The sequence below is a fragment of the Drosophila teissieri genome, chromosome 2R (genome assembly GCF_016746235.2).
Source record: "Drosophila teissieri strain GT53w chromosome 2R, Prin_Dtei_1.1, whole genome shotgun sequence".
Lineage (NCBI taxonomy): Eukaryota > Metazoa > Arthropoda > Insecta > Diptera > Drosophilidae > Drosophila > Drosophila teissieri.
This window is the reverse complement of record NC_053030.1, coordinates 16,154,067-16,164,389: the sequence shown is the minus strand read 5'-3', so window position 1 is coordinate 16,164,389 and position 10,323 is coordinate 16,154,067. Positions and strand designations below refer to the sequence as shown.

Sequence of the window (10,323 nt, the reverse complement as noted above, 5' to 3'; positions counted from 1 at the left end):
ATCATTAGTAAAGCCTGCACAAACCAATTTGCACCAACTAAAACTTTTTTCATGTAAGATAAAAAAATGTATTTCTATCTACAGTTAAATGAATATATTCAAAGCCAATTGTATTGTCTGTTTTCTACATGGCTTTATTTTAAAATATTTCGTTTAAATTAAACCTGGCGTCGGCGTTGCCATACTTTCAAAAAGTATTTCACCAAGCCAGGGTATATTTTAGTACCACCACAACGGTCACACTATTTCAAAATTCAAAACAAGCTATTGGCGTCGTCTGTCTGGATTTTGTGAATGGGATAACGAAATCACAAGGAGCAAATGGGATCCAAAGTAGAGCAGCAGTACAAGCTGCTGAATGCGGAGCTAATGGACCAGGTGCAGAAGCAGCGCCTGGAGATCGGCGAGTACAGGAAGCGGGTGATATCGTTAGAGCGCGAAATCATGGACATTCGGGAGGAGCACGTACTGCAGAACCATCGCCAGCAGATGGAGAACATCAGTATCGTACGCAGCCTGATGCTAAGCCTGAATGTGGACTCCGATTCCTTGGCGGCGCCCCAGGAGCCTGCTCAGGGAGCTCAGATAAACAGACCAAGCGGCCCGCGTCGGAGCTCCAGGGAAATCTGCAAGGACATGCGACGGACATGTGTCTTGGCCCGCACCACCAGAACCATCTCGCCAAGAAGGACTTCCTCAGTGACCAGTACTGTTTCGTCCACTAGTCGCCGATCCAGCTCTGAAGTGCAGTCCGAAGTGGAGGCCACTAGGGTAACAGTGGATAGGAGAGCCAACAAGGTAAGTAATACTTCAATTCCAATTTTCTTTTGTTTATGGTTCCTTTTCGGCTTGCGTACAGCCTACACCACCGCCACGAAGACCAGCGGAATTAGTTTTCGACGAAGATGACTCTGAAGATGACTTCGAGCAAGCAGTAAGCCCCGTAGACGATAACAATGAGGAGGCACAGACTGACCAACATGAGGAGAACAATCGTCTGTTTAGCATTATAGAGGAAAACGCCAGCGAAGGGGAGACCACAGATTCGTCGTCATCATGCGAGGCCATCTACTGTGACACAACGGTTGAAAGTAGTCCGCCCAACGGGCAAGTCACCGCCACTCCCAGTGGGCGGGCTCTCCGAGAAGTGGATCCCAATGTCCCAGTAGCAATGTCGTTGAGTCGGGGAAAAGAGTCTGGGAAAGGATCAAGGTTGACTATTCCCGCCGCTGTGGACGATTCTCCACAGGAGCCAAGCATACAGTGCCCGCGACTGGCAGTCACCAGGCCTAGTCAATCGTCTGGAATTTTTCCTGAGGTCAACGGACTGACGCCACGAAGAAGCCTGTTCAACGGGATCAGCCAACTGGCCGGGAGCACCAGTACTCCGAAATCCTTCCTCGTCGAGGAAATGCCATCTATAAAAACCAGAAGTCGAACTGCAGCAAATAAGAAATCCGAAAATACGGATATGTCCAGTTCTTTTTGTAGCACCAGCGGAAGGCCGAGCAGAAGCTGCAGGCCCACTAGTTTGGCGGAGCCTAGTCTGAGATCCAAGATGCGTAATGGGTCGAAAAGCATGGCCAAGGCCAAAAAGTAGATAGACAGATATTTTATAGGCTTTTATGTTGTTTTTGTAATTTCAATGGTTTTTCAAACCAGTTTTTAACATTAAAATAAGCATACCGTTTTTAAATCGTCGGACCCTTATAAGTTTAATATATAGACTAAAAGCTGACGTCGGATTTGGATGCATAAGAGGGCACATTCACCACATCCAGCTATCGGAAGGAAGACCATCATCATCACCCAAAGAAGCCAATAGGAGTTTAAAAGTACGTTTAATTTTTACATCTTTAAACATGTTCATTTGTGAATAAAACAACGTTTAAGTTGATTGTTTGTTAATACGTTTTAGGGGGACTAATTTTATAGAATTCCTCTTAGATGCAAACTGTATTATTCGCACAAAGTTTTTGGAAACATTTACAAAAGACTCTGAAGAGCAAAGTACAATTACAATTAAATACAGTAGCAAAAAGATAATTATTATACGTAAGCAGGCGATAATTGCACTTCTTTTAGACTACCTCGAATTTGCCCAGACAACAGTTGAGATGGTCGCCTGCATGGTTGTGGGTTGGCTGCTCCGTGTTCTCCTTGATCTCGGTGATAATGTCCTGTATCTTGTTAATGATCTGCTGAGAGTTTTCACCCTCGGTAGGAGTGTGTTCTGGTTGCTTTACCTCAGCGGCATCTGCAGGTAGCTCCACTCCTAAGCTGACCACCAGCTTGTTCAGTGCCTCGATCTTCTCGCGCAGCTGCTCTCGCTCAGCTTGTAGTAGACGCATTTGAGCGGCCTTTTCGTACTCACGCTGCTTTAGCATGCGCCGCTGCGTTTGGTAGAGCGCTATGTACTCCCCAATCGTTTCTGTTTCGCTCTGCAGCTGGAGCACCAGATGCTCCAGGCTGTGCTTCTCCTCCGTCAAGTCGGCGACCTGGCTGATCAGTGTGGTGAATCGGGATTGCAAGCGTTCCACGGCCTCCGCGGTGGGTAGCGTTTTAGCTGCTGGTCTGTTTTCGTTGTTGTGGACATGATCGTGTGGATGATCATGTGGATGGTCATGCGGATGATCATGTGGATGTTCATGTGAATGATCATGAGGATGTTCATGTGAATGATCATGAGGATGATCATGCGAATGATCATGAGGATGATCATGTGGATGATCATGAGAATGATCATGTGGATGGGAATGATCATGTGGATGGGAATGATCATGTGGATGGGAATGATCATGATCATGTGAATGATCGTGCTCATGATCGTGGCAATGACCGTCGGAATGCTCATGAGAGTGGTCGTGCGAATGATTATGCAAATGACCAACATCCTTTGCTTCCTCTGCTTCATTTTCTGGTGCTTCTCCTCCATTCTCTCGTTCTTTCTCTCACCGGAGTGATAAGCCTTTGCCTGAAAAAAAGGAAATGTAAGTCAGTTTACTTTTTATCTCAATCCCACCCACCTCATAGTGTCTGAGACGGTCCAGCTGTTGTTGCAACATTAACTGCTGACGCTGCAGTTCCACGTTCTCGTGCGATAATCGAATCATTTCCTCATCCTTAAACTTGAAGCGCTCTTCATTGGCGTGCAGCTTTTGCTCCATGCTGTTGTAGTTCTGACGGATTTCTCGGTTGGCAAACTCTTCCGAATCCAAGCGGATGACCAGTTCCGCTTTGTCGTTCGTCAGTTGGACAAATCGTTGCTGCAGTTCGTCTAACTGGTTTTTCATCTCTACGTTCTGGGTTAGGGCACGCGATGCGGCCACTTTGTCCGACTCCATGGTGGCCAACAGCTTAGACTGATCGGGTTGCTCAGCTTGCAAGCGTTCGAGCTGTTTTTCAAACTCGTCTAAAGCCGAGTCCTTTATTTGCAGCTGATCGTCCTGCGACTTAATCTTCAGCTGAAATTCGTGGCGCTCAAACTCGAAGTCGGCGAAACGCTCTTTCAAGTCGGCCAGTTCATCTTTCAAGGCTTTCTGAAATTTAACCAAGAGGCTTAACAGGTTTTTCACATTTTTCCGTCTTAGTACTTACCTGGTCGCTGGTTTCTTCCTTGGATGGCTGCACTTGACTGGCTTCTTTAAATTGGGCCTGCAGGCTTATGTTCTTTTGTATGTCCCGCTCCAGGGTGCCCACGTGCTCCACCAGCTGGCGTTCCCGCTCTTTTAGTGAGTTCAGTTCCTCTGAGAGTTCCGTATTTCGTTCGTTGAGCTTGGCGATCTCGCCGCTCTGATGCTGTACATAGTTTTGGTACTGGCCAGCTGCCTGCTCCTTGTCCTGCGTTAGTTGACCCACCATGGCCTGGAGGTCGCGTATCTGTTGCTCGTACATGTATTGCGTTTGCACCAGCGACTCCACTCGGTTGTCTGTGGTCACGCTAGACTCGTCGGATAGCTGTCGCACCTTCAGCTGCGCCATCTCAAGTTCATTAGACTTTTGGGAAAGCTGTTGCTGCAGTTCCTCGTGTCGCTGGTTGCTTTGCTGCAGCTGGGCCTCTAATTCGTTGAGATGCGACTGTTGGTCCTTGATTTGTGCCTGCGATTGTAGCAGTTGTGCCTGAAGTTGCGCGTACTGCTGTCGCTGTTGCTCGCCGGTCGACTGCTGATCCTGGCAGTGCTGTTGCAGCTGCTCCAGGCGTAGTTGATTCTGATCCTTGAGGGTGCGTAGCTCCTCCAGCTCAAGCTCACGTTCCCGGCAGGCCAGACGAACCTTTGTCAGCTCCACATTGAGCTGGGCCTTCTCGGCGATGATCACCTGGATGGCCTGCAAGCTGGAGGGATCTGCCAGTCCGCCATTGTGTTCCGGCTCGCTTAGCGCGAAATAAGAAGCGGCTGTGGGCAAGACAGACTGATCCAGCTGCGGAGTACCGCCTGCGCCTCCGCCGTTCACATTTATCTCGTTGTCTGAGTGCTCCGAAAGATTGCTCGCTATGCTCACCGTGGACGAGTGCGATTGCGTGGTGGCAGCCACCGGCTCCTCCGCTCCCGGCTGACCATTGTTGTTGCTGGCGCGTTGCTGGTACTCCTTCAGCTGTGTCCACATGAGCGTGTTAAACAAAATCAATATTAGTGGGCCAATACATATGTGTCCACGTCACAAGAGCAAAACAATTGTGTGTGGCACTGGTTGTCGCACCTTTTTCCTTGCCGCGGCCAACTTCTGCGCCTTGGCATCCTGCGTGTCATCGGGCATGTCCCTCGGGTTCAGCAGCGGCACCTTTGCCGCACCGGTAGTAACCTGGGATCGGAAGGCGAGCCAACAAATCTAAATTAAACTATGCAAAAGTGGCAAATTCTGAATGTTGATAACAGGTCTGAAGTTCAGTAAGACCGTACGCGCTGAGAGCCGAAATGCCGCGTAAACGGTTACACCAGGCGCTAGAAAAAGCACAACTTTTCCACTTTTTATTGGCGCGAATTTTCAGTTGTTTTTTTAGCTAGTTTTGAAAACGCTGATAAATTTAAGAGTTTACCTTGTTAAAGTTTAACATTAATATGGAGAAAAGGAAAGACTTAACAATTAGAACTTATTAGCATAGAATGCATGTTCACGCGGGGAGGTTTGGCGCGGTTGTAATGCATACTCCTTAAAAAAATGAAGTAAATCGTATTATTTATCGACAAAGGGTAGTTCATTGTTTCTTATCAATTCGCTTTTGTCGGCTTCCTAATTCAGTCGTAGTCAAGCTGCTGTTAGCAGTGGAAGTCCAGATTGATACAATGAACAACCTCATCAAGGGCTGCTGCCTGTGCCTGCTCCTAGTACTGATTGACCAAGCGGAATCCGCCCAATCGTCGTCGACCAGATTCAACGTGAGCTTCTCCCAGCTGGACTCCTGCGAAAGCTACTCTGTTCCGAACACAGGATATGGCTACCGGAAGTTCTACATGCTGCGCGAGCTGAGCAACAACAACAGGAAGGCCGGCGAGCGGCTGCATTTGAAATTTTACGTCCTGACCGCCATGGATGCGCACATCCTGCTCTCGGTGACGAATCACCCACGCTTGAATGATCGCGTTTACGAGATCGGTGGGTGAAGTCAATAATAATTGGTATTCAAATGCTTTGCTATGATTCCAGCGCGGAAAGGTCGCTCTCTTTAATGAAAACCCTGCCTAATAATTCCATTGATAACTACTTGTATTGCGCTTGCAGTGATAGGCGCCGGCGGAAATACGTTTTCCGCAATCCGGAATGCCATGGGAATGAGGCGGGTGGCCACGAGTCAAGAGCCGAACTTGGTATCGCCGTACGAGCCGACGCCAATTGAGATTGTCCAAACGCAGAGTGAGTTCTCCCATCTTATCGGGTATTCCCTGCTCTCCAACCCCCAGTATAATTCCAGATGGCGAGCTGTTTGTTTATATACCCGGCTTCAAGAAGGAGCCCCTGCTGCAGTTCATCGATGAAGCACCGCTGACCATCAACTATCTGAGCTTCAGCTCCTTTGGCTCGAACACCGCGCGTTGGTTCTACGACTGTGGCTTTGATGGTTACGGTGAGGATGAGTAATCGCTATATAAGTGTGTTCTAAAATAGACCCCCTTTCAGAGTCGGAGATTGCACCGATAGAGAAGGAGGAAACGAAAACTGAGAAACTGCTAAACCAACTGAACATCCAGGCGGAAAATGCCAGCTTGCCGGCTAATCTCAGCTCCGTATTGTTCCATTTCCAAACGCGATCCCTCGCCTACGAGCAAACCAATTCCATGCTCCAGACCCGCATGCACATGATGATGGTAATGAAAGGCAAATATTTATTTTGGAACAGTAACGATACATTCGCCTATCCATGCAGCACTGGCGGGACAGCCGACTTGGCTGGAAGCCCGCAGATTTCGACTCGCTGGAATCCTTCGAGCATCCTGAACTGCGAATTTGGAAGCCGCAGATGTACGTCCTCAACGGTGCCCTGCAATCCATGGGTCAGGTCCTCCAATCCTACGAGCTGAGGGTCTACGCCAACGGAAGCATCACCCTGTACGCCCAAAACCTCCAGCTGGCCAGTTGGTGTGTGGACAGTGCCCGAAACTGGCCGAGCGAGCGCGTGACTTGCGACATCGAACTGGGCCTCATTGGCCAGGAGGGGCAGCAGAATGTGGCGCTAATCTACGATGATCAGCGCAAGCCCATTGCGCCCAATGAGCACGTGAACACGCCATCCGGCTGGTCGTTCACGCAAATGTCCGTGGTGATGGTGGACAACGATTCCCAGAGGCGATACAGTCCCAAGGGTATGATGCAGAAAATGAGCGGCGATGTGGCCATTGAGTTTACGCTGCAAAGGAATCGTAACTTCTACATGACCGTCTTCTACGTACCGTTGATTGGTAATCTGACTTCGATATAACTTTCAATTCTATAGAATAACACAATACTATCTTTTTTCAGCCTGCCAGATGTTCGTGATAATGTCCTTTGTACTGCGTTCTACTCGTAGGAGTTCCCTCATCCTCATCGCCCTGTTGATCACAGCCTGGGGCTTAATGTACATGACGCGCCACGCCTCCCCGCATTATGTGCCGCCCATGAGTAATTAATTACCTCATTCATAACATTTCTTAATTTTCACTTTAATTTCCACTTTCCCACCACAGTGACTGCATATAAAGTTATCATGATGACCACCACCTATTGCTACATTCTGCACATCTGCATTATTTGGCTGGAGTTGTATCCACCCAGATCGAAGGCACCTTCCTGGCTGGTTGGCCTGATAAACTGCAATGTTCTACGATGTATTCTAGGCCTAAGACTTGCGGATGTGAGTAGACAAGCCCCTATTATCCAACTGAAAAATATCTTTAATTTTAATTCCTGCAGTCCAGCGACTATTGCGACATTCAGGAGAATCCCTGGCGGCATCTGGCCAAGATCCTGAACAACCTGAGCTCAATCCTGGTCATTATAACCTTTGCCATCGTAGATATTACGAGTGGGATTTGAAAAATAGAATTTTTCTTTATTGTGCATTTGAGAGAATATTAATGGTTCTTAAATAAATAAGAAGTAAACAGAGAAGGTTGTGAAGATTTTGCGACTACAGGTTGGAAAAGTGGGAAAACGTGCTCGGCTGCTGCGACTCCTCGCAGTTAACTGCTTCCATTGCTCCAACTCCGATCTGGGATCGATTTGGATTTGGAGTGTTTTGGTATCGGAGCTTAGTGGTATCCATATCCACCCAGGGACAGGGCAGGTGCATCGTAGGACTTCACCAGGGCAGGAGCTGCATAGCTGATGGCTGGAGCCGCATAGGACTTGACCACCGTGGGAGCAGCGTAGCTGATGGCTGGAGCGGCATGGGCGTAGCTAATTGCTGGGGCGGCATAGGACTTGATCACCGGAGCTGGAGCAGCATAAGTGATGGCAGGCGCAGCGTACGACTTCACGATGGGCGTGGCGTGGGAAACAACCTGTCAATACAAACGATGTTGTAAATGAGAATAGAGTACATTGGCATCATCATATTGACACCGATCTTACCGAGCTGAAGTGCGAGTAGCTGGTGGCCGGAGCTGCCACCTTGACCGCCACAGGAGCAGCATAGGACTTGACCACCGTGGGAGCGGCGTAGCTGATGGCAGGAGCAGCATGGGCGTAGCTGATGGCTGGAGCGGCATAGGACTTGATCAACGGAGCTGGAGCCGCATAGGTGATGGCTGGAGCAGCGTATGATTTAATGACTGGAGCTGCAGCAGCATAAGTGATGGCAGGAGCGGCATGGGCGTAGCTGTAGTCCGGAGCCGAGTGTCCGTAGTCGAGGAGTCCAGGAGCAGCGGTGGCCACAGCCAGCAGAGAGGTGAGGATCTGGTGGGGTAAATGAGAAACCAAATATTCATGTTAATCCTGTTGATCTAGCAAATCCATATTAGATTTGTGAAATCTATTTAGTAACCCTGTTATGTCTTCAGTCCTGTTAGCAAAACGAGGATATCCTTTCGGAGCCAGTCACTGCCAATGGCTTTATCTGATAATCCTGATCCACTCACCAGAAGTTTCATGCTAGCGCTGGATAACGAATCACTTGGCTTGGAGGAAGAATTGCAACTGTAAGTGGACTGTGTGCATTGCGTTACTTTTATACCCCTCGATGGCAGACCACGCACTCGCACTCGCACTTGCACTCTCGAGCGGACTGCGAGCTGCGAACTGCGGACTGCGGACCGGAGGACAGGTGGACAGCTGGACAGTTGGCCGAGCGGACAGATCTTGACTAGATTTCGATCTGAGCCTCGGACGGACAAACAGTCAGCAGACAGCAGCAGTCAACAAAGCGGGCCAAGCAGCACCAATTTGTGAAGTATCTCGGCTGCAGTGAAACTGCAATTCTCGTAGACGCAACTCGGATTGGAGAGCCCCCAAAACGCGGATGACGCAACCTGAACTGGAGCTGGGAGTTGGGTGCCGGGTGCTGGGAGCTGCGATCCGAAGGCAGACCACTTGCCGGCTAAGGAGTCGCAGGAAAGGCGGCCTTACCACTGGGGGTGCCATTGTGGCTCGAATTTGGAAAGCGCACGCTAATTGAAATCGCTGATTAGCTGGCCAATTTGGGCACAGCACCAGGTGACACGCCCCTCGAAAGCATGCAGCCTTGCCACTAACAACTTAATTAGCCAACGGAGAATGCCGTCTAATTGTTTTCGATGCTATGTTTGAGTATTCTCGAAACAATTCTCGGCGTGGGGCTGGGAAATTCTCCTCAAATTGCATAATGAACGATTGCCAAATAAGCGAACACCAAGCAATCCCCTCTGGTCGAAATATCTAGGCGAGCTTCATATTTATCTTTATCGTGCCACGAATGCCGCTGCGTGCCACATTTGACCATATTGGATGGGTGATTTCAGCCGCAGCCGCAGCCACGCCGTCTCGTCTCGAGGACACTCGTGCGTGGAGAGGGGGCTTGGATCGAGTGGAGGCCCCAGTTCGCCAGTTCCAGCTACAGTTCCAGCTCCAGCTCTCCATCGATCCATCGACTTGGCCGGCTGAAGTTGTCGGTTCAGCATCTGGCAGTTCGTGGGATTTTTTACGGCTGCCTTGATTAACCCCATGGGTGGGGGTATGACATTGGGTCATCACAAAATTAATAGTGCTACAAATTGTTGAGAATGCTCGTCGAGCTTACAGCATCCTTATCGCGGATTAATGGTGGCATGAGTAATGATTGGATTCGCTTAAGATATAGATATGATATATATAGATACCTAATGAGATCAATTACATATACTTTTATTACCATAAAATATTTGAAATAAGCCTTGCAAATGCATTGGGTCAATGAGGTGGCGATAGTTTATATACTAAGGCTAGAGTTAAGAAACCAAAGTTTGGAAAATATAAAGCCTCAGATTAGCGCATGCAACTTGCAGCACTTCAGTGGAGTTCCTCTCAAGAGGTCTCGAAAACGCCACTTCAATACCGAAATCTCGACAGAAACTTAGCACAATGAGAAAAAGACAGCACAAGACGGCGCGAAAGAGACGGAGAGTCACCTGCGATCGCAGTTCATGCATAAATCACGCCAGTGGAATGTGATTTATGTGAAATCTATTAGCAAATATTAAGTCAATAGGAGCAATTGTTGCCGGTGGCCGGCGACTGCCAAACAAGTGTTCCATGTCCAATTCGATGCGGACAGTTGCGGACAGATCGGTGTTGTGGCCGGTGTGTCGCCTGGCTTCATAAATAAAAGATTTCCCAGCCACTGCCCCACATTTTGGCCAGGTGGAAAGCAATTTTCCAGCAATCGGTCGGTGGATC

General features: G+C 48.8%; 4 protein-coding genes across 5 annotated transcripts; 2 read left to right on the top strand and 2 right to left on the bottom strand.

Annotated features, from left to right (window-relative positions):
- The first annotated feature begins 175 nt into the window (after nt 1-175).
- LOC122614827 (shugoshin) lies at nt 176-1,696 on the top strand. Of its 2 annotated transcripts, XM_043789493.1 has the most exons (3): nt 176-798; nt 860-1,596; nt 1,663-1,696. In XM_043789493.1, the coding sequence occupies exons 1-3, from the start codon at nt 322-324 to the stop codon at nt 1,667-1,669; spliced, it is 1,221 nt and encodes a 406-aa protein (XP_043645428.1). In that variant the 5' UTR covers nt 176-321; the 3' UTR covers nt 1,670-1,696. The 2 variants fall into 2 exon arrangements, with proteins under 2 accessions (XP_043645428.1, XP_043645430.1); XM_043789495.1 differs by having other exon boundaries at nt 179-798; nt 860-1,696.
- Nucleotides 1,697-1,943: 247 nt separating this feature from the next.
- Nucleotides 1,944-4,902, bottom strand: LOC122614825 (golgin subfamily A member 2). Its single transcript, XM_043789491.1, is given in 5 exon segments — nt 1,944-2,947; nt 2,950-2,974; nt 3,027-3,539; nt 3,598-4,593; nt 4,699-4,902. Coding segments are annotated over 5 exon segments (2,457 nt in total). The 5' UTR covers nt 4,756-4,902; the 3' UTR covers nt 1,944-2,081.
- A 337-nt stretch (nt 4,903-5,239) lies between these two features.
- On the top strand, nt 5,240-7,577 carry LOC122613445 (acetylcholine receptor subunit beta). The gene is made up of 8 exons (XM_043787631.1): nt 5,240-5,592; nt 5,719-5,850; nt 5,909-6,061; nt 6,115-6,302; nt 6,362-6,893; nt 6,955-7,095; nt 7,161-7,327; nt 7,387-7,577. Exons 1-8 carry the CDS (start codon nt 5,283-5,285, stop codon nt 7,507-7,509), a joined length of 1,746 nt encoding a protein of 581 aa, XP_043643566.1. The 5' UTR covers nt 5,240-5,282; the 3' UTR covers nt 7,510-7,577.
- Nucleotides 7,578-7,708: 131 nt separating this feature from the next.
- Nucleotides 7,709-9,614, bottom strand: LOC122614484 (cuticle protein). Its single transcript, XM_043789050.1, has 4 exons — nt 9,382-9,614; nt 8,553-8,745; nt 8,047-8,370; nt 7,709-7,976 (listed from the first exon to the last, which is right to left on the bottom strand). Exons 1-4 carry the CDS (start codon nt 9,612-9,614, stop codon nt 7,725-7,727), a joined length of 1,002 nt encoding a protein of 333 aa, XP_043644985.1. The 3' UTR covers nt 7,709-7,724.
- Between the last annotated feature and the right edge of the window lie 709 nt (nt 9,615-10,323).